General features: G+C 38.9%; 1 protein-coding gene across 1 annotated transcript in view; it reads right to left on the bottom strand.

The window, feature by feature from the left end:
- Positions 1-22178, bottom strand: part of Nrxn3 (neurexin 3) — a 1620870-nt gene that overhangs the window by 1072764 nt on the left and 525928 nt on the right. The window contains 1 exon segment of the mRNA XM_037210977.1: positions 21668-22051. Coding sequence (XP_037066872.1) covers positions 21668-22051 — 384 coding nt within the window.

Below are 22178 nucleotides of genomic sequence, written 5' to 3'. Positions count from 1 at the left end.
TTGGTTTTTCGAGACAGGGTTTCTCTGTGTAGCTTTGAGCCTCTCCTGGAACTCACTTGGTAGTCCAGGCTGGCCTAGAACTCACAGAGATCCGCCTGGCTCTGCCTCCCGAGTGCTGGGATTAAAGGCGTGCGCCACCACTGCCCGGCTACACTTATTTACTTTTAAACAAATATTTTCCAATACTAACCCTTTCTTAAAGAGCACCTAAAATAACTCTTTATCCTTCTCACCCTAAAGCAAACTGATATCTAAAAAATGAGTTTAGGAGATGAGCAAGTTGGCCCATGCCTATAATTCCAGTACTTGGAAGACTAAGACAAGAGAATTGCAGTTTGTTTGAGTTTGGGCTGTTTAGTGAGACTCGAGTCATCCTGTGCTACAGGGTAAAAACTGCTGTCCCCAAGATAAAAACACCAGCAATATACAAAGAAATAAACACATTTATTCATGTCACTCTCTGCTTGTAGCAGTTCCAACAGTTTGCCCTTAGGGTAAATTCTAACCGAGTATCAACAGACTCTGCCTTCTTTCTCTCCTTCATCATTCCACACTTCCTCTCTGGGAGCCAACATCACAGACACGCCTGCTGTTCCATGAACTCTGTACATACTCTTTTCATCCCTTGGATTTTGCAATAGTTTCTGCCTGGTGGTCTGAATCCACTCTTACCACCATCCAGTTCAGCTCAAGCATAATGCCTTCACATGTTTTTGCATATCATCTCACTCATCTCAAGCTGAGAATAGCAGGAAACCACTGTAAACTCTGAGATTCCAAGAGTGAATCTGGTTTTGTCCACCATTGTGCCCACCAAGAGCTAGCAAGCTATCTGATATATAGATTTAGTACTAACATTTGAATGACTGATATTTTGAATAACAATGTGAAGAGTATTATACAAAAGGTCTTTTGTCTATAAACCTTGAAGGCATTGACCCTATGGATAAAATGACTTAATTTTCACATTGGCCCAAAGCTAGGATAGTAAACTGGAAATGGTGTGTGTGTGTGTGTGTGTGTGTGTGTTCATGTGTGTGTGTATGTCTGTGTATTCACATGTTCATTCATATTTTGCAAATGCAGTTTCATGTGTGTGTGTGTGTGTGTGTGTGTGTGTGTGTGTGTGTGTTCATGTGTGTGTGTATGTCTGTGTATTCACATGTTCATTCATATTTTGCAAATGCAGTTTCATATGTGTGTGTGTGTGTGTGCGTGTGTCTGTGCATGTGTGTGTGTGTGCTTCACTTTTTCTCCCCAGTATCAGAGCTTTATTAGGAGGGGGACAAATGAACCAGGTTTGGGGAGAAGCATGTGCTGAGAGCAGAGAGAGACAGAGAAGAAATGGTGGGGGGAAGAGAGAACAGAGAAGGGGTGTGTTTGGCTTTTTAAAATGTGTGTATGTTTTTTTTTTTTTTTTTTTTTAATCAAGGCCATAATCCTAATGGTTTCCACATGCAGTGTCCCCAACCAAAGGCTAATGTACTGAAACCTTGGTTCTCAGCTGCTGGGTAAAATCATTGAGAAGTGACTGGACCATGTGTTCTCTGATCTAATCAATAGATTGATCTATTGACAGATTTACTACCTGAAAACATTAGGAGGAGCTGGTGGAAACTTTTGGAGGTGGATCCTATTCGAAAGAACTAAGATAAAGAGGGCATGTCATTTAGGGTTTGATCACCCTGGCTTCTTGGTTCCCATGAAATAAACTGCTCTGTTATGGCCTCTTCACCATGGTGTTGTGTCCACCTCACCTTAGTCCAAAAGCAATAAAGCCAGCCAGCACAGACTGAAAATTCTAAAGCCATAAGCCAACATCAATCTTACCTTCTTTAAGTTAATTTCTCAGGTATTTGTCTCAGAGATGGGAAACATTAATGTGCAAGTTGAAGCAGGGGTTTCACTATCTCTATGAGGAAAGGCTTTACTGTGTGCATTGTTAGGGGAAAATCTGGCTAAACCTGGGTCTATGTTTTTCCTTATTTTTCTTTCACATACAACCAACCATGTATCTCCAACAAGATCACCCACGCATGCATGAGAAAGAAATTTTGATTGAATGGACTTTGTGTTAGTAGCTTTTTGTCAACTTGATACAAGCTAGAGTAATCATAAGAAGGAACCTCAATTGAGAAAATGCCTCCATCAAATTGGCCTATAATCAAGCCTATGGGGGCTTTTCTCAATTGATGATTGATATAGTATGGAAGGGCCAGCTGACTGTAGGTGATGCTACCCCTGGATGGGTAATCCTTGGGTGTATGGAAAACCAAACTCTGCAAGCCATGAGTGTACAAGTCAGTAGGCAGCAGTAAGTTCTATGGTGTCTAATTTAGTTCTTGCCTCCAGGTCCCTGCCTTGAGTCCATCTTGGCTTCCCTTAGTGGATTATAACCCAAGATATGTAAGCCAAATAAACTCTTTACTCCCAAAGTTGCTTTTGGTCAAGTTTTTATCACAGCAACATAAAGCCGACTACAACAACCCTCAGACAAGTCCATTACCTATGACTCTGAGGGTGACTTTTGTGCCCCTGTAGGACTAAAGGCACAGTTTATCATTTGTCTTCTTTACTTTTATAATTACACTTATTCTATGGTAGGCTTTCAAAACTTTTTTTTATTAAACAGGAGTAAATGGTAGTGATAAAATATGGCTATCTATAAGATTCTATGGTTTCATCTTTACACAATATCCCTTCATCCCAAAATGCTCCCTAAGTTATTTTTTCCTCCCCTGTACATTCACCCACCTTACTCACTCGGTGTAGCTGACTTAGAGAGAGAAGATCCTGGAAAAAATTCCTACCAGAGAAAGTTCTCTGTAGGAGACAAAAGTCTAAGTTCCGAACCTAATCAACATGAAGTAGTCTCTTTTTCTTTTGAAAATTCTTCTTGCTTCTCTAGCATTGACTTTGGTCTTGACATCATCAAATGCTGATATCCTTTCCTTAGAACATTATACTTTAAATTAATAAAGAAACCAAGGTTTCTGTAAGAAATCTTGGCTGTAAGGATGAAATCTCAGCATGAAATAAAGATATATACATTGAAAGAAGAACACACATGCTAAAAATTTAAAAAGCATCCTCCAGTATATGGCCACACATCTAAGAACATTTGTACAGCAGAAATTAGTCTTGAGGAGCTTTTGCTTTGTTTTGTTTTTATTTTGTTTTTTCTTTATAAAGAACACAAAGTTAGGTGGGTTGGATCTGAGAAGAATTGGGGGTAGTGAATATGAACAAAACATATTATATGAAACCCCAAACTATAAAAGAACTAATAAAAATGATTTAAAACTAAGATTTTGTAAGGCTTTTGATAAAAAATGAGCACCCTCATGTCCTGAGCCTGTCACCAGCACCAGACCTGGATTGCATATGTTATGCAAGGCAGCATGAGACAGAAGATAACAGAGTAGCTATGGCCATACCTTTCATCTCATCTGGGAAACACAGCATGAATTTTTTAATGCCAATTGAACGTGAGGAACAGAGAAAAAAAAAAAGAAATAAAATGAAGAGGTCAATCAGCGGAGAGCAGGAATCTGAATGTTAAGAGCGGAACAGAAGAGGCAATGATTAAGCCTGAATACTAGAAACCCAAACAATGTGCATTCTTCAAAGTCCTGATAAAGTCTCCAGTGGAAAAAAGGATTCCAGATTTGAAGAGCAAATTGGTACAGTTCAGTGATCTTTAATATTCATAGAAACAAGAGAGAAAACAAATTCTGTCACTCTCTTGCTCTTGGAGGATCCATGCAGATACTTTGTATCTTTGGCTTTTCCTAGTCTCACTCATGTGGATTTTGTGGCAACAACTCTTGTTGCATCAGATCTTTCTTTCTCTTCTCTAGATCCTGGAGCTGATGATGTTCTAGGACTTTTCCTTAGGGATAAGATGTCATCTCTTTGAAACTTTCTAAAATAATGGTCTCAATTATTCTCTGCATGACTATCATAGATCTTTACTTATCTGGTCTGGAAGATGTCTGTGAAGCCAGATACCAAACTTCTACTGGTAAGAAAGAGAGATCAGCGCTGAAAAGTCCAAGATAGGATCATAGAGAAAGCTGGAATTCTCTCTGGAGCCCATGTTGTAAGAACAGTCTTAGATCTATCAACATGGAAGCACGTTGAAGGTTAGAAGAAAGAATCACTAACTGGCCTTGTCTGATCCATCTACAGTCATTCAATGGAGCATTATGTGGTCCACTAGAGTAAGCTGGATCTTCACAATTCCTCACATTCTCCCTCTTTTGAATTATAATCCCACAACCTTTATCAATGGCTTTTTGTTGCCACCCATGACAGTGAGTATAATATATTAACCCACTTCATCTTGGCTTGGTACCTTCCACTATAGTGGATAAAGCATACTAACCCCTTTGTCTTTAATTGGTACCATCAGCAACAGTGGATATAGTATAGTGATCCATCTATTTAGGCTTGGTACCTTTCACTATAGTGTATATGTTATATTATCCCACCTATCTTAACTCAGTACCTTTCATTATAGTGGATAAAGCATATTGTCACATATGTCTTTGCTTGGTACCTTAATCTGTAGTGAATATAATACATTAGCCCACCTCATCTTGGCTTGTTATAGTCAACCATACTGGCTATAGCATATTTCCCTACCCATCATGACTTAGACACATGATTTTGCTTCATCAAGAGAATGTGGACAGAGGAAAGAAGTAGCAATAGGTGAATTATTGACTAAGATACCAAAGGAATTAAATGCTTCTGTGTCCTCTCTTGCATACCTACTTTTAGCCAAGAGTAGAATGTGCCCTGAGTGCTTTCCCACCTAAGGAAAACATGAAAATCATGAAACAGACCTGTTCTAACAGGAAGCCTTGAGCCATATCCAGACATTAGAACTGGGAATCCAACCAATCCACAGATTTGTGGGTATAAAATTTAAATACTGTATGTTACAAGCCACTAACTTCTGAGATAGGTTGTTGACAATATTCCTGAGGCAACAGTTGGAAAGTACAGCTACTGTGACATCATTAAAATTATGTTTTGAAGATTTCTTCATTATTTAAGGCAAAGGTTATATAGTGCTATATGGAAATAATGCTATAATTATGTGATTATGTGATAATTTCTGCAAAAAGTTTAGAACTAAAAAGCTGGGACTAAAATTACTTACAATAACACTAAGATACATATTTATAGGCATATACATTGCCTCAAAGAGTAGAATAAGACGTATAAATGTGTTAATAATGGCTATTTATGACTGGTATATTTATATTGGTTTTAATTAATTTATCTTTGCCTGTCATTAAATAAATACTGAGCTAATTTTGGTTATATTAATAAATTTCTCCACAGGCTACATTTTCTACTGTGAACATACATTACTTTAATAATCATAAAAAAATCAATGTTTGTTTTTTTTTAAAATGAAGATCCATGACCTATAATGTTGGCAATAACCCACTAATGATAACTCTTTATGAGATTCTTCTAATAGTGGTAAGTATGCCTAACAAAGCTATCATCTAGAGATTGTTTTATTGAATTGTCTTTCATGAAGATAGAGTAACAGTTCAACCAAAGTCAAGATTCATTACATCAGTTATTCTATCAAAACCCTCGGGAATGTTGTTCTGTAGTTAATGGAAGAGGTCAAACATGTTATTCACATTGGAAATAACTAAATATGCTTGAAGAGATCATGGACAAGAGGAGATGGAAGGTTCAAGAAAAGTGATGAAGAGGTAAGAACATGGAAGAAATAGTGGGAGACAAGGGGAAAATGCAAAGAAGTAATCCTTCTGAGCGTCACCCCAAGGACATATCTCTTTCCCATCACAACACCATCATCCATTTCTATTTATATAAAAGCATCTGAGAAAATCCCACATTAGACAGAGAGTGACTCCATCCTGGTTGTCAGGTCATTTCCTCAAATAGGAATTGCTAGTCCTCCACAATTGATTTATTCCTCACATATTTTGGCCAGTAAGTTTCATTGTCATTGTTTTCCCCTTGCCTATATTGTTTCCTCATTTAATAGCTTCCAGGCTATACAATATGTTTAGAAAGGTCATGGGGCTCTGGTCTCCCCCCTCTATTAACCAATACTTAGCTAGATGACTGTTAGGCACCAACCACCCTGTGGTTTGGGGTAGCCCTTAACCCCTGTCCAACATTCTGAATAAACACAAGTTAATTTCATTGAAAAGATCATTAAAAGATAGGCATTATTGCTGTATCAAGGAGAAAAAATAAAAAGTATGTACTCTGTGTATGTTAATTATGGGGCAATAAAAAAGATGAATAAGACATAGGAGAGGATACATAAGGGGAAATATAGGGGTCTAGAAGGTAAAAGGAACAAGAGGTGGGGAGGGAAGAAAAGGGTATCACTCATTAACCTCCTTTTACCTTCTTACAGGGACACGCCTTGTTACATGTGATAAGGGTAAAGATGCTTGCCCTGGAGAGCAAGATGGCTTCTCCTATCACCTTCCTGGTCTACCTGCCCATCTATTTCCAGTAAGTAACATGAAATCTTGTCTCTGCATATCATGCTGAATTACAGGAATAGTTATTATAGGCCCAAAATGTTAGGTCCTTGAGATTCTGTTCTAGGCACATCCCTATTTCTGCCCACCAGAAAATTATAACGTATTGGAAGGAGGATCAGATATTCACTGGGCATTGAGCTTCTATGAATGCCTAAAGTAATAAACTAGAATATGAGCTTGAGTTATTCGCACTAAATTTGGCTTTCATTAATCCTTTCATTATTTCCCTCCACAAATAACACTGAGCTCCTTTTCTGACTTGGGCACTAGGCATATATACTTAATGGTTCATAGTCCAGGGAATGAGATAGACAAGGAAAAGAAACATTACACAGATCCAGGCTTGTAGATGAAATACTGTGAGTATAAGTATTCATGTATGCACACATGTGCACAATATATGACTATAGATATGAATTGGTCTGTGTTGCAGCCCCAAATTAATTATGAAGAGAAAGTTTTGTCTTCCTGGTACTTTTCTTCCCATCCAAATTCCATGGATCCTTAGACTTCCTCTCTTCTACTGAGAACTGTATAGACAGCAGTATGTTGAAGTGTCTGATTGCTTTTGTTGAATTGTGAATTCACTCCAAGTGGCTAACTCCCATCTCAGCTTATCCATTATGTCTGCTTTCTGAAATTCCTCCAGCAGAGAATGGTTGGGGTTGCAAGAAAACAAAGACTGTCTTCCACTTCTCATAGCTTTTTCTCCCTCCCCTAAATACCTGATCAAAGTGTAGCAGAAACACTCTAGACTGTACTAAGAAAAAAAAAAAAAACATCCCTATATCCAGTCTGCTAACACAGTAACTATGACAAGTTATTTAATCTTTCACCATCCTTGGTTTAATTGTCTAAATATAGATAATGCTATGAACTTTATAAACTTATTCTAAAATGGAACAAGAAAAGAATACTACTCACATATTAAATAGTTACGAAGGTACAGGCATTGTGCTAAGATGTTTACATAATTATCCTAGTTAAGCCTCACAAATGCCTCAGAAACATTTCAAGAGAACAGAAAAAAAAAAATGAGTCTTAGAGGGGTTAACAGCACACTCAAGAGCATATGAAATACATGTGATGAAGCTGTCAATCAAATCCAATTGTTTGCCTCTAACCTTGTACATCATAAGTATCAAATTATATCCAGCACACCCAACACCATACATGCGTAATCAATGTAAAGAGCACTCTCTCCTTTCTTTCTCTCTCTCTCTCTCTCTCTCTCTCTCTCTCTATATATATATATATATATATATTTTTTTTTTTTTTTATATATATATATATATATATATATATATATATATATATATGTGTGTTTGTGTGTATTTGTTTTTGTTTTTTTTAAGATAGGGGTTCTATATGTATCCCTGACTGTCCTGGAACTCACTCTGTAGACCAGGCTGGCACATTTGAATCCGGAGATCTGCCTGCCTCTGCCACCCAGGTGCTAGGATTAAAGGCATGCACCACCACAACCTGGCTCCCTTTTCATATATTCTTAACTGTGAATTTCAGTTGATTTGATGCCTTCAGTACAACCCTATACTCTCTATTTCAGGTTAGCCTTTCAGGGGTTTTCTCTTCTGTGGATATGATCAGAAATCTGCATTTTCTCTGCATGTCTCTTTTCAAACAGACCTGTTGATCGTGTAAGGTTTGGGTAATGAGATTATTCCCTAGGCCATGAATTACTTATTTATGTGAATTAATTGCCTAGCTTATGTGAAATAAATAAATGGACTATTAAGTGGGCAAATTCACAAAGATCCACCATGCTTATGTACAGAGACTGTGAGCTTCACTATCCCAAGGTCTCACTATCAACACTGCAAGGAGACAAGCTCAAGGGCATAATAAGTAAGAGGAGGACCTTCTGACACTGATCTTGGATAGACAACTCTGGACTAGGATTCAAAATGCTGACTGAGGAGTCCTCCTGTGTCTATTTACTACCCAAATGATGGCAAGTCATAAAACCTACTCTGACCTCAGTTCTTCCCGTATAAATCATGAGCACCAACATAGCTGACTTGTTAAGGCCCTGACCAGCTCTGTCATTCTGTGACTCAATATTACCTGCTACTTGACGAGACTAGGATTTCTTCCATCAGTGATATCCTGAGATGTTCCGACAGTCAAGTCTCTGTTCAGTTTTGCTTCTGAAATGTGTGATTTAACTACACTCAGCCTAGGGCCACATTGATAAATAAGATGAGGTAATAAATAAGTTACCTATTGTGGACCAAATACATGTTTTCAGGATAACAAACAAATATGACTCCTATAGGAAACAGAAGTCCACCATCCATACATATGGTAATATCTAATGCCCATCTGCATTCCTGTGCCAATAATGCACTCCTATAGCTTAGACATTCTCTACTTCAGTGAACACATTGCCTCCTCCTATCTTCCCTGACTTTATTTTAGTGACTACTGGATTATTAAGAAACTCCAAATCACAACATGTAAGAACTAGTATTAGAAACTAGTGATGCTGATCCTGAGAATGACTAGAAATTCTACTGGAAAAACAATAGTTGTCTTTAAACATCTAAAGGTTGAATGTTTGTCCTTAAACAAGCTTTTAAGCTTGATTGGCTTTATCAGCCCCAGTATGCCTCATTTGAATTTTTGGATTTGTCTTTTGTTGCTGTTCTTTTCCTTTTTCTTTTTGTTTGTTTGTTTGTTTGTTTTGAGACAAGGTATTGCTTTATAGACAAGGCTGAACTTGTACTCAGTACATATCCTATGATGGCCTTGAACTCCTGATCTTCCTGTCTCAGCCTCCTGAGAGAGATGTTTGAAGATATGTGCCATCATACCAGTGCTAGCCTATGTTTCTTCATTGAATACATCTTTTTATAGGCTCCAGAGCCTGAACCAAGATCAAAAGAAAGGCATTAGAAAAAGAGAGAGTTTTGTACTTTTGTAAATAAATACGCTTGCCAAGAAGAAGGAGAAGGAGAAGAAGAGACTTCAGTTCACATAATATGAATTTTTTTTATTTTTACTATAAATGGACACACTTCTTCATGAAAGATCAAGCTCCATTCTTGCTTAGCTAAGAAGAGAGTATTGATCAGAAAAGTGCAACCTTGGGGCTGAAAGACCCAGAAGACCAGCTGAACTGTCTTCTAGCTGGGTAGTCTTAATTCATTTATCCTTGGGCAAGTTGGTTTATCCTTGACCTCAATTCCTCATCTATAGATTAAGAATGAAAACAACATTTCTCTTCTATGGCTATTGTAATAATTAAGCTGCCCACTTCAAGTTATTATATTATAAATCATGGAACCTAGAAAACATTCCCATAAAACATTTAGGAAATTTTTTCAAGGGGAAGTATATGCAGCAGATATTGAAAAAAGCTCCAAAACTTTGGAGGTCCTTTTTTGTTATCATATATATATATATATATATATATATATATATATATATATATGTGTGTGTGTGTGTGTGTTGTGTGTGTGTGTGTGTGTGTGTGTGTGAAAAGAGTGCATCTATCCCAAATCCCAATGAATACTTCTATCCCTTCCTTTTATGGCTATCAAGGTTGTCATATAATTTCTTCCTCTGTTTCTACTCCCAACATAGTCTTGACTTTGTGACATCCCACCAGAAGTGATTCTGTCTCATGGAGGCTACAATGCTGGGCTGTTTGTGTATGTGGGGGGGGGGACTGTTTTATTTCAGATTTAGCAATGGGACAAAGAGAGCAGAGATATCTGGGTAAAAATGATGGCTTTGAGCATCAGCCTACCATCATGGGCATAGTGACATTAAGAATCAGCAACTATCCTCAGATCCAGAAAGCATGTCTTAGGGGTGTAAAGAATTCAACTTTAAAAAAAAAAAAACCAGAGCACTTATCTTTCTTTTACAACATCGCTGGTAGTGATAAAGAATGTGCCAGCCTTAGCTGGTGCCAGTGTGTGGCCATGAGCAACTATAAGAAAATAATATTCAAATACCAGCAGGCCACAGCAGGAAGTTTTAGACAAGGGGCCTGTGGAGAAGATTAAAATCTGAAAGGCACAGGACTTTCTTTCCCTGGGGGAACAGCGAGGGGTGGGGGCATGCTAATCCCGTGGATTTCATAAGGTTTCTGATTTACTAGCCTCTTAGAAAGCACTGTTGGGGATTGTCATTTTGATGGGAAGGCCTTGCTGCAAAGGTTAAACATGCTAAGAAGCATGAAATGATCTTCTCCAAGAAAGATCGCATCTACTTGCCAGGGAAATAGCCATCCAACAGCCCACAGAAGGGGGTCTTTCAGGAGTCATTCATACCCAGGGTTCTTAGGCTGTATGCACTTGGTACTCCAAAACACTCTCTGTCCAACTGAGTTTATTTATCATTTGTGGGGTGCAAAAGGGATGGATGATGAAAGAGAAAAGAAATACATTGCATATCTTCCCTTCGCATAGCTTTTCTCCCAGTCAATTGCCAAAGTTTCAAATAAATATTACCAGAGAGAATGAATTATTGAAGACTAATTGAACAACATTATAATGCCACATTCTACTGCTTACTAAATCATGGAAACATAAACACATATCTTCACAGGTAATGCTCTTGCTTCAGAACATCCAACTCTAGGATAAAGTGCAGATCTAAGAAGATTTTACTCTATTAAAACTTGGGCCACTCAATTCCTACCTGGAGGCCACAGTTCCTCATTTAAACTGAGAGAAGGGGTGGCTGTGCTAGAAATATTCAGACCTTTGTTCTACTGACAAGATACCCAATTTTGGCATCTTTTATACTCTAAGTTTTAAGCTGTTTTGAGTTTTGAGTTTTAAACTCAGTTTTAAGTTGGGGATTTGAGGTGTCTTATCCATGAGGATTTCATTTCTACTCTTCCCTCCCTCTAACTTCAGATTGGATTAAAATAGAACCTATGATAAAAATAAAGTGGAGGACCATCTCAGACATGAAAGGGAAAACTACACACACGATTTGTGCATACACACACACACATACAGCCCTTATAATTACCATCAAGGCTGTAGAGTGTGAAGGAGAGAACAGAGTGGGGAGAAATTAAAACTCTGACTTCCCACCTTTAAGGAACTGATCTTTTGGCTTAATCTTAAATCTAGATACTTCTGCAAGATGACTAGGGACAGGATACAGCTAATTTTCCCACCAAGTATATGCCAAAGCTACACTAAGCATGCCACAACCATAACACATTCCTAACACATGTCCGTATACCACCCCCAGACTATTCGAAACGTAAAGAAAATACACACTCTGGTGTGCTTTCATGGTTCCCTCTTCCTGCTTTTAAACTATGCTTGATATCATATGCTGAAACAGGAGAAAACTAGAAAAGACCCAGTGGCTCCAGAATTTATTTTGTCACATTGTCAAATTACTACATTTCTGATTCATAGGGGGGTCACATTGAGGACACTGTGTTGTATAACAGAACATCCCAGAAAGACAACAAAAGAGCCACTCTCAATGTGTTAAGTGTAGGTATGAAAACTGAAGCACACCGTGACAGCAAAGCTGATGTCAGTGAGACTCCTTGCTGCATCCCCTTAATAGTAGCCTTGTTCTTCCTCATTCCTCCCAAGATCTTCATTTATTCAAGATAGCCACAAGAAACAATGGACTTTGATGGACATACCCTTGTTTTCATTTACTGCTGGCCACCTTCCAGATACAAGCAATCAGTGACGAAGTTCTAGTAACATTTCCCTTCTACCTATTAGATATGTATCCAAACTCAGCTTCCATTCTGCCTACCTCAGTGAGGTCTCTCATCTCTTTTAATGCCAGTGCAATGTGCACTCATGTGTATGGACATGCTAGCCTTTTTTCATAAACTTTTCTTCCTCTTGGAATAATATAGTTTCATTCCTGGGCGACAGATTTCTCACTTATGCAATCAAACCTCAGCTCTATCGTTATCCCATCCTTGATGCTTTCCATGGAATTTCTCTCTGCATTTGAATACCACCTTTCTTGGACACCAGACCATCACGATCTGTTTATGAGGCAAACCATAATCTCCCTCATATTAAACACACTAGCTGGCACATAGCACATACTGAGGACTTTGAAATGAATTGGGTCTTAATTTCTTCAACTAGAGACTGGTAATCATGATATATCATCTGCAGAAAGGATGTAAGTGTGAAATGGCCCAGTGAATATTAAGAACCCAACATAGAGCAGATGCATAATTCCTTTCAATAAAAAGTAGGTCTCTTAACTTTCTTTTTCATCCAAACTGGAGCGAAGAAGGATTCGTCTATTTGTGAAAGGAACCATGAAGCCAGCAATGATAGAAAAGCCTGCAATGGTCCCCTTGTGTTGTGTTTTGAAGCACTTGTTCCTCATAATTTAGCAGCCTCTCGATTTATTGTACTATAATAGGCAGATGTCTGCTGGCAGTTACGCCACTTTTAGCAAACACAATAACAAAGGTATTGAGCAGGGATGCAAATGGGCATTACGTCCCTGCTTTTGAGGACACTGCAGCCACTGAAGGTATAAGAAGCTTTCACACACTGCAGCAAACAACGGACTGACCCTCACATTCCTCTGGCTGGATGCAAGTGTATGGCAGACTTAAAAGAAAAAAAAAGAAGAAGAAAAGATCTCCAGTGCCCCTACCTGTTAATTTCAGAATAACAAAAATATACATTCTCAACTCTTCTTTGGAACAAGAGGAACACTATAATGAGAGCTCCCTCAGACCCCAACCAATCATGTTCATTCATGGATCTTGATATGTCTTCACGAGAACACATGTTGGTCATGGGGAAAAGACACTTGAAGAACTCAAGGAGACAAAATAGGCTGAATGTGAGGGGCCTGCTGGATATTACCAGAGACTCATTAAATGACATAAGCAACCATGCATAAGAAAAACTGGGGTTTTGACTGATGTCAATGAACTGCATAATTCATAGGAAACCCCCTTTTCAGATACATGTCATTATCCACCCTAAGAACATAAACAATGGGCCAAAACAGAGATAGCCTTTTAATTCTCTGAAAAAATTACAGGTTATATTTATTAATATATCAATACTTTGTGTCATAAGCCTGAAATTCACTCCATACAACAAAACACTCATTTTCTTGGGCAAATGTATTAGAAAAGTAAAAACTTCATTGCACTGTTGATAAAACTAAAGCCAGCATTCTGACCAAGAGAGATCTGCAAACTGCAAGAAACGGGGACTCTCCGTCCTGTTCTGCCCTTCATTCACCTTTATTCCTCTACTTGGGAACAGAGGAGACACTGCCAAGCTGGTGACATTTGAGAATCACAGAGTTCTAGAGTTGAAGGGCCCTAAGAGAGCATGAAACTGGATTGCCTCATTTTATTCTTATAGAACAGAGAGGCCAGAGGATCCAAATAACTATTTCAAGGTCATATATCTAAATAAAGGACCTGGGTATCCCAGGAGGTAGGGAGCACAGGTACATGGCAGAATCTCTCCTCAGTGACACAGAGACAAGTGGAAACAACCAGCACAGTTGTATTTGACATTGGAGTCCAGAGCTGCTCTTGCTCCCACACTAGTTAGTTATTCTGACCAGAACAGTTGATAAAGTGGTATGCCATGTTGTCATATCTTATTTTCTAATTGCTTTGTTTTTCTATTCCTATGATTGCCCTTTGAACTATCATACTCTGTAGATAATATTAAAGCTTAAAGATTATGTCTCCATCCCCTCTGCTACATTATAGGCTCATGGATGACACAGAAATGTGTCCTTTACTAGTCTGTGTCTTCAGGACCCCATTCCCTTTTTTGACGTGGAAAGAATCTGAAGACTTGTTTATTAAGTTCCTGTGCCAATGTTGGTGTTCAATAGCAAGCATCAAAGTTTCATTTCCATAGTCTTATAGACCCAAGGCTCCTGAAAGTAGTTACTGAAGGTAGTAATGTGTTGAATGTGCAGAGATTTTAGTAATTTACTGTAATACTCCACAGATGCCACAAGGCACATTTGAGTTCTTCATTTTCATGTTCTACTTGCTATCTAGTTGTCCAAAGAAAATATCAGTATTTAGCCCTGTCATGATGCAAGATGCTTCATATGAAGACTATCAGGACTTGATTCTTGGAGAAAATGTAACAAAAATAAAATGACCAAGGACAGTGGCAATGCCACTTACTGAGATGGGAGGGACAGAAGTAAAATAACTTTGATGTAGGGAGGAAGGAATGATTGCAGGTGTCACCTCAGTTTTTAAACTGAGATGCCAAAGAGGAAAATATGGGTATAGAACTTGGGGTTTCCCTGGAGAGTCCTAGGCTAGAGATCTCAATTTGAGCATCACTGATATAAAGATGACCTTTGATGCTGTGACAATGAGTAAGAGCACCAAAGAAAGTATGCAGACAGAAACATGGAATGGAGACCTGAAGTGCTCTGACACTTAAAACAACACAGCATGAATGTATGCATAACACAGTGCTAGGGATTATGGGCACATCAATATACTTCATAAACTATTTCTTTATCCTCATTGATCATGGAATCCAGATTTTGTATACATGGAAAGAAAAGGCTTCTTAGTGTGTCGTGAAAGAAATGGAATAGAAGCCAAGGAACTATAAATTCTAGCTACTCTTGAGCTCCAAGATAAGTAATATCAGCTTTTCTGGAGTATTATTCTCCACCTGCCAAAATGAGGATGAATCTCAGACGACCCCAATGCAATCTACTCACCATATTGCTTTCTGACATCCTGATTCCTGTGTGATGTATGTGTGACATTCACATGACACACTCCAGCCTCACTACGACCTGTGCCTCTGCCTTTCCAGGCAGAATCTACTGCTGGTATTGCTGTGATTATTGCCAACCAGGACCACACGGACAACCAGAGAGTTGACTAAAATGGAGGCCCTCAGTAAAGATTGGAGAGAGATTCTGTTGCCATCCTCTCCTCTAGGAACAAACCATTTAAGAGATCTTATATCTTTCTTGTTGTGTTTGGCACATGGATATGACAGATAAACAAAATCCCAGAGGCCTGGGGGAAGTATGTCCTGTCTTTCTTAATTTCACAATTCTGTAAATTAATGCTCTCAAAATCATTTGTTTTCTATAAGCACAGTTAATGTTTTATTTCAGCATCCATGAGGAATGGCCAAAATAAGACAAGATAAAAAGAAATATGAAGCAGTTTCATGCAGCTAGAAGTCTGTAAAAAGTCTATGGCCATAGGAGTGAGGGTTGCCTGCCCTAAACCATGGAAGAATGAGCAAAGGGCAATGAATCAATAAGATTGTATTAACTTACATATGTATAAACATCTATGTGATTTATATGTAACTGTGCACTCACATATGCACATGTGCATATATAAATATATAACAATTAGGAAGATAAATTTGAGGTTTCGATATGATATTCAGTGGGAAAAGGAGAACACACATTTTTCCTATAGCTTGATTATATCTGTATGTAAGAACAGGCAAACTCACAAAACAGGGAAAAGACTAGTCACAACTGATTTAATGGTTAGTTAATTGTGTTCAAGTCTTAAGTGTTTTTTGTTTGTTTGTTTGTTTGTTTTTCCTGATTCTTGGAACTTGCTTGTATTTCCCAAGAATTATTTAATGTACATCTAATTATTTTATAGCAGTGGCTCTCAATCTTCTTAATGCTGTGACCCTTTAATACAGTTCCTCTTGTTGTGGTCACCCCCCAACCATAAAATCATTTTGTTGCTACTTCATAACTGCAATTTTGCTACTGTTATGAATTGTAATGTAAACATCCGATAGGTGACTCAAAGGGGGTCATGATACAGGTTGAGAACCACTGTTTTATAGCATGTATTCCTTTCCAGATAGTAATGTTTAAAACTGCAAAGAGTCACAATGGCCTCTGCCATTTGTTGTTTCTTCCCTACATCTTAAGTAAAGAGGGGTTTAAAATTAAAGGTGTGTTTCATTTAAACAATGTAAAAAACAAGTCTCAGTTTTTGCTGGGAAAAGAATTAATCCATTCTCCTGATTTAGGCAAAAAGCTTGGACTTTTCACCTACCTGAAGCATTTGAAAATTGAATTCCATCTTCCCTCTTGGGAACTGTTTTAGTCTACCATGAGCATTGCCCTATGTGAACAAGACTCATCTGAACAGGGAGAAGGCCCATGCTTGTGCAAAAACCTTGTCCTAGTGGGGACAGGATATGGAAGACACTGCAGCAAGTGTCTTTTCCTCATTATCATGACCTACTCTTCTTAGGGAAAAAATCCTCAACAAGAGAAAATATTGAAGTATATTCATGGACTTGGGCATCATCTGTGCCTAAGAACTAAAAATGCCCATTATTATCAAGCTCTTAACCTTAGGGTCTCAGGAAGCCAGGGAGAAGTGTGATCTGGCCTATTCTATCCCAGGTAACTGCCCAGCTGGACAGAGCAGACCACTGTGGGAACAAACAAATACACAACTCTGAAATAGGACTATTCTCATTTTTTGCAAAATGAAAACTCTGAATCAGAAATTTCAGAACCCAGAGGTCAGAGGATCTTAATTATAGTGACCTGGAGTTCCCAGAGATGTTCTGCCTTCCTCTCTCTCTAAGATCATTATTTGATCAACACTCTTCCACATAATCATCCCATGAAACTCTACTTTCTTGATATCATGGTTAATTCTGGAGATTTCAAGTTAGTGAGGGAGTATAATATGTTCATTTCCTAGATAAAGAACTGAGAGATCAAGGGCCTCTATGACACCTTGCTAATTAGTAACAGAACCAACATAGGATTGTAGGTCTGTCTGACTCTTAAACTATTGCTTTTAATCATGACGTCATTTTGCCTCCAAACTCTGTACCATAGGTTATTCTTCTTGACATAATAATGGACTTTTTCCCAATAAATAAATCCCACATATATCTATACAAAGCTATTTAAAGATAAACATAGAATGCACAATGGATTCAGATTTAGCTTGATGGTCTACTGAGGAATTCTCATACTTGCCTTACCAGAATACTCAACAGCTGAGCTTACCAGTTAGCCCCAGTGGAAAGGAGACTGCCTTATATTAATGAAGGTCAAAAATTCATAGCTTTCCAAGAGAGGAAAATTCCAGGACAGAATAAGACAGATCCAATGGTATTTTTATCTACTATAAGACATCATAGGAACCAGCAAAATGGCTCACTGGATAAAAAGCAGTGATGGCTGAAGTTTAACCCCTAGAAACCACCTGGGAAGGAGAGAACCAATTCCCACAAGATGTCTTCAGACCTCCATGCTCTTATACTTACACACACACACACACACACACACACACACACACACACACACACACCAAATAAATCAATGTTAAAAAAGATGTCATAGGACTTCATAGAAGAACAAGTCATCTTCCCAATTTTCAACTTAACTGATCACAATTAAGTAGCTACTATAAGCTTTTGCTTTTAGGTTCCAGAGATGGCTTTCACCTTACTGTGAATAGGACACCAAAAAGGCTAAATACAAGAATGATGGACATCACTGTCTATATTTTTTTAAAGATATTAGCAAGCCATTTTGAAAAAATGCTAAGTGCCATATCAGATCAATTTTCAGAAGCTAGTATTTAGTTTCTTCTCTCTGCTGAATGAAGAACTATCTTGTAAATGTTAGAAACAAAGGTGGTCCAATTTAACTAAGTAGAAAACTATCCAAGAAAATTACATTAGTCTCCATCCTTGTATATTCCTAGTTCCCTTGCCTTTTTGTTATTTGGGGAAGACAACTCTGATAGAAAGTTGGCCATTAGACCAATATTATTTAGATGGTTGGCAGTTTTCATCTAGTGTCATACCTGAGACTTGTCCAATCCTGAACTGAGGTTTTCATCACCACACTCCTACTTTCTCAACTTTATACACATTGGCTCCTACTAATACCACCATTTCTATTGTGAGATAACTGATATAAGTGAGCCAAGGCATAGTTGTTTTAGGCTCAGTAGGGCACATCTTCTTAGGAATTTTCTTGGTCTTACTTTGGTTAGTAAAAATGATTAATTTTAGGCTTAAGTCTAAAGCTTCCAGGAAAAAATTAGAGAAATAATTAGAGATGGTTATCTGTGACCAGGCTGATACTACAGTCAATGGGAACTATTCCTTAACCCAAAGGGGCACATGGTCCTATACAAAGAGAACATGAAACATTCTTCCTTCACTATTACTCATCAGAAATGCATATAGATTCTGAAGATCAGAAGTGGAAAACTCCACAATTTTGTTAGAAACAAAACAAGAAAATCCAAGAATCTTTGGACCTCCTTCCTCCCACCATATTTCCCCATATGAAAGTGGCCACTCCACCTATCTGCTCTACAATTGCTCACAGAAGTTGCTCATAACATCTACCACACATTAAACATATCAGACATTACCCTTTGCTTCTTTCACATGACCACCTACTAGTCCCCTGATCCAAAGTATGAGATGTGCCCAGACACTTGCTTGCTGTTTTAATTGGTCTAGGAGGTTATAGGCCTCCAAAAAAGTGTATAAAAAGTGAAGAAAAAAAATATTCAGAAGTCTCCACCGAGGAATCCATTTCAATGGGGGAAAAACAATGTCATTGGAAAGCTCTATTATATTCACTAACAGTGCAGTCATACCATTTTTCCACTCCAATGATTCATTCTGAACATGGTGTCAGGAACAATACAGGGGCAAAAAACAATTAGTGGGGGAACAAAACAATCAGTCGAACAGTCTGGGGCTTGAGCGATGTATAGATCAAATGTCTCAAATTTGCTAGGCTGCCTCTCATTTGGCCAGAATGGATGGCTCTTGGCTGCACTGTACCAGGAATAATTGTCCCTCATATATCCCCAATCAGCTGCCTTTTAATGACTAGTCAAAAGTGACAATGTAAAAGACGCAGTGACTTTCACTGTACTTGGCCAATTTTGGACCATCTCCCACTGATTTGCCCTTGGACTAGGTGAGCTCATAAACACCTTGCACAGCTGGCTATGGTCACTGCTTCCTACCTCAACACCACAAGGCCTGTGAGTTACAAGAGGAAGAAGTGAGATGTCTGAGGTAGCCTTATGGTCTTACATTGCTTTTATAAACAGTGTAATATCCTCAACACCTTGGCCTACATCAAATCAGTCCCTTACATCCCAGAGGTCAAATGACCTTTCCAGCTCTCCAAACCAGCACTAGGGTAGGCTGGCTACCCTACAAAGACATTTGGAAAGAATCCAGGCACTTGACAGACTTAGCAACCCCATGTGGCCTATTTCTATTCCAGATGGCTTCCTCCTCATCTTAGCTCATATTATGGCTGTTGCTGCTTTGAAAATGCAGTGAATTTAAATTTAAATTCCAAAGCTACAAGAAAGTTCTCTTTTTCTCCTTCACCCTAATGTCCTGTGTCTTGTTTTTGGTATGACTGTAGGGAAGATTTACAGTTCTCATGAAAAATGGATTTCTGAAATGTGGAGAGCATTTAGTATGTGTTAGTGATTGGCTTATAATTGGTTATTAGTATCAGCGTCATCAAAGGAAAGTACAGAGTATCAAGGGGACCTAGGAAGTCTTGCTATTCTCCTGAAGTAACACTGTGGAGCTCACAAGAAGCACTCTTTGAAAACAACTGCTCAACACCACTCCAGCCCTGTCCAGTGTCTCCCATCACCATAGTTTCAATCCCAGGAGCTCTGATTTCTGATGATCTTTAGCAATGAAGCCATGCAGATATGTCTTCCAGTGATTCTTTATCTCTCTGCATCTTCCTCCTCTGACCTCTAGCAGGATACATGCTGCTATCTTCTGCTTCTTTTGTAAAAACCTACACTCCTTAGTCAAATAAATGATAAACTCCCCTAGAATAAGAAGCATGTCTATTACAGATTCTATATCCTAGCCTAAAAGATGTAGAACTGAGGGCCTCAAAAAATCAATAATTGTATAAAGTGACCATTCATATAAAGGGGGTGGGTGATTACAATCCATAGCCAGCATGATTTTGTGTGCCTTCTCTATAAAATAGAGCAAGCTGCCACCTGGGGATGGCTTTCAAAGAAGAATCTCCTGGTCATGGTGTTATCTCTTTTGTTAACTTCCAGATCTTTTTTTTTTTTCACAAACTCTAAGTTGAGTGCAGATGTAAAATGGTTATGTAGTGCATGGAGAGGAAATCCATGGCACTCTGCCTGTTCTGTAGGTTCAGCTTTCACAGCTACATCAACCTTTCTTACCCCCCATTCCATTATGACTTTGTTTAGAAGAGTATAAAGCATCTAACATATTTCCTCCCTCTGTCTTGGTTTCACATCTGCCCTCTGGTTTAAAATATACTTCTTCCTACGACCTTTTTGCCAAATTAATGCCCACTCATGTTCAAGTTGTCTCTTCCACCCCACTTCTTTGCAGAAATACTATCTGAACCCCTGCAAAATGCTGGGTCTCTCTGCTCCTCTGCATCTTCCCTTTAGTGATGTTAATACTAATAACCAACCACACAGCAATCACTAACAGGTACTAAATCATGATCAACATCTGATGAAGTATGTTCCTGGTTGTCTGTCTTTTGCAAATGAGTAAATAAATTACCAGAGATAATTGTCTTGGTGAAGCTCATAGGACAATTGGAGGGCCTAAATGGTTCCAGAGATCATGTTCATAACCATGTTATCACTCAGCCTCTTAAAAAAAAATCACCATGTTTGTTAAGTAGTTATTTAATCCCAACAGACAGGCAGCTCCATGAAGACAGAGATAGACTCAATTTGTTCAATATTCTGCTTTTAGAGACCAACCCAAAATTCAGCCTGCATAAACCACTAAGGAAGCATAAGTTCAAGGACTAAAGGGGAAAAAAAAAGTTGGCTACTTATAGAACTTTCACTATCCATAGGAGATATTTAAAGTATACTGTGACCATGGGGATATTTATTATAAAGCTCCCCCTTTCTACCATCTAACTGATCAAACAAATTTAACCCTTCACAATTAGAAGGGATGATAGCGGCAGACCGCAGACCCCAACACTGTTGTTTGGAAGCAGAAAACCACAAGGTGAGCAAAGATGTCCTCAGCCCATGGAACACTCCACTCAGACCGGGAAATCCCACTCACCTCTTTCACAGGTTCTTCCCCAGTAGCCGGTGCCAGTGCAGTCACAGATGAAGCGGTTCCAGCCGTCCTTGCACACGGCATTGTTCTTGCAGGGGTAGCTGTCACACTGTTTGGCGCTCATGCGTGAACAGGAGGACTTGACGCCTGCTGCATTCTGCATCTCCGCCAGCTGCCGGATGTTCTTGCTGCGCCCATCAATGAACAGGTCACGGATGCAGCCCACGTAGCCGTAGTTGAGCATGGCAGTCCAGAGTTCCGTGGGGAGAATGAGGCCAGCTCGGTTCTCTGGCAGTCCGCCCAGATACATGTCCCCCTCCAGGTCCAAGATTTCACTCTCACCACTGGCGGTGAATGGCGTGCGTCTGCTGTTCACAGATATGGTACCTGGAGTGGGAGACAGGCAGCAAAGTGAGTAAAAGGCCTTCTTGCATCTCAGGTGAGTTTCTGGAGCTGCTTAAAGAGAAGCAGCTCTGCAAGTGAGTGGGGAGATCAGCATTGCCTAGGGGGAGAT

Source organism: Peromyscus leucopus, chromosome 14 (genome assembly GCF_004664715.2).
Source record: "Peromyscus leucopus breed LL Stock chromosome 14, UCI_PerLeu_2.1, whole genome shotgun sequence".
Lineage (NCBI taxonomy): Eukaryota > Metazoa > Chordata > Mammalia > Rodentia > Cricetidae > Peromyscus > Peromyscus leucopus.
Note: the sequence above shows the minus strand (reverse complement) of the source record. Positions and strands in the feature narration are given on the sequence as shown.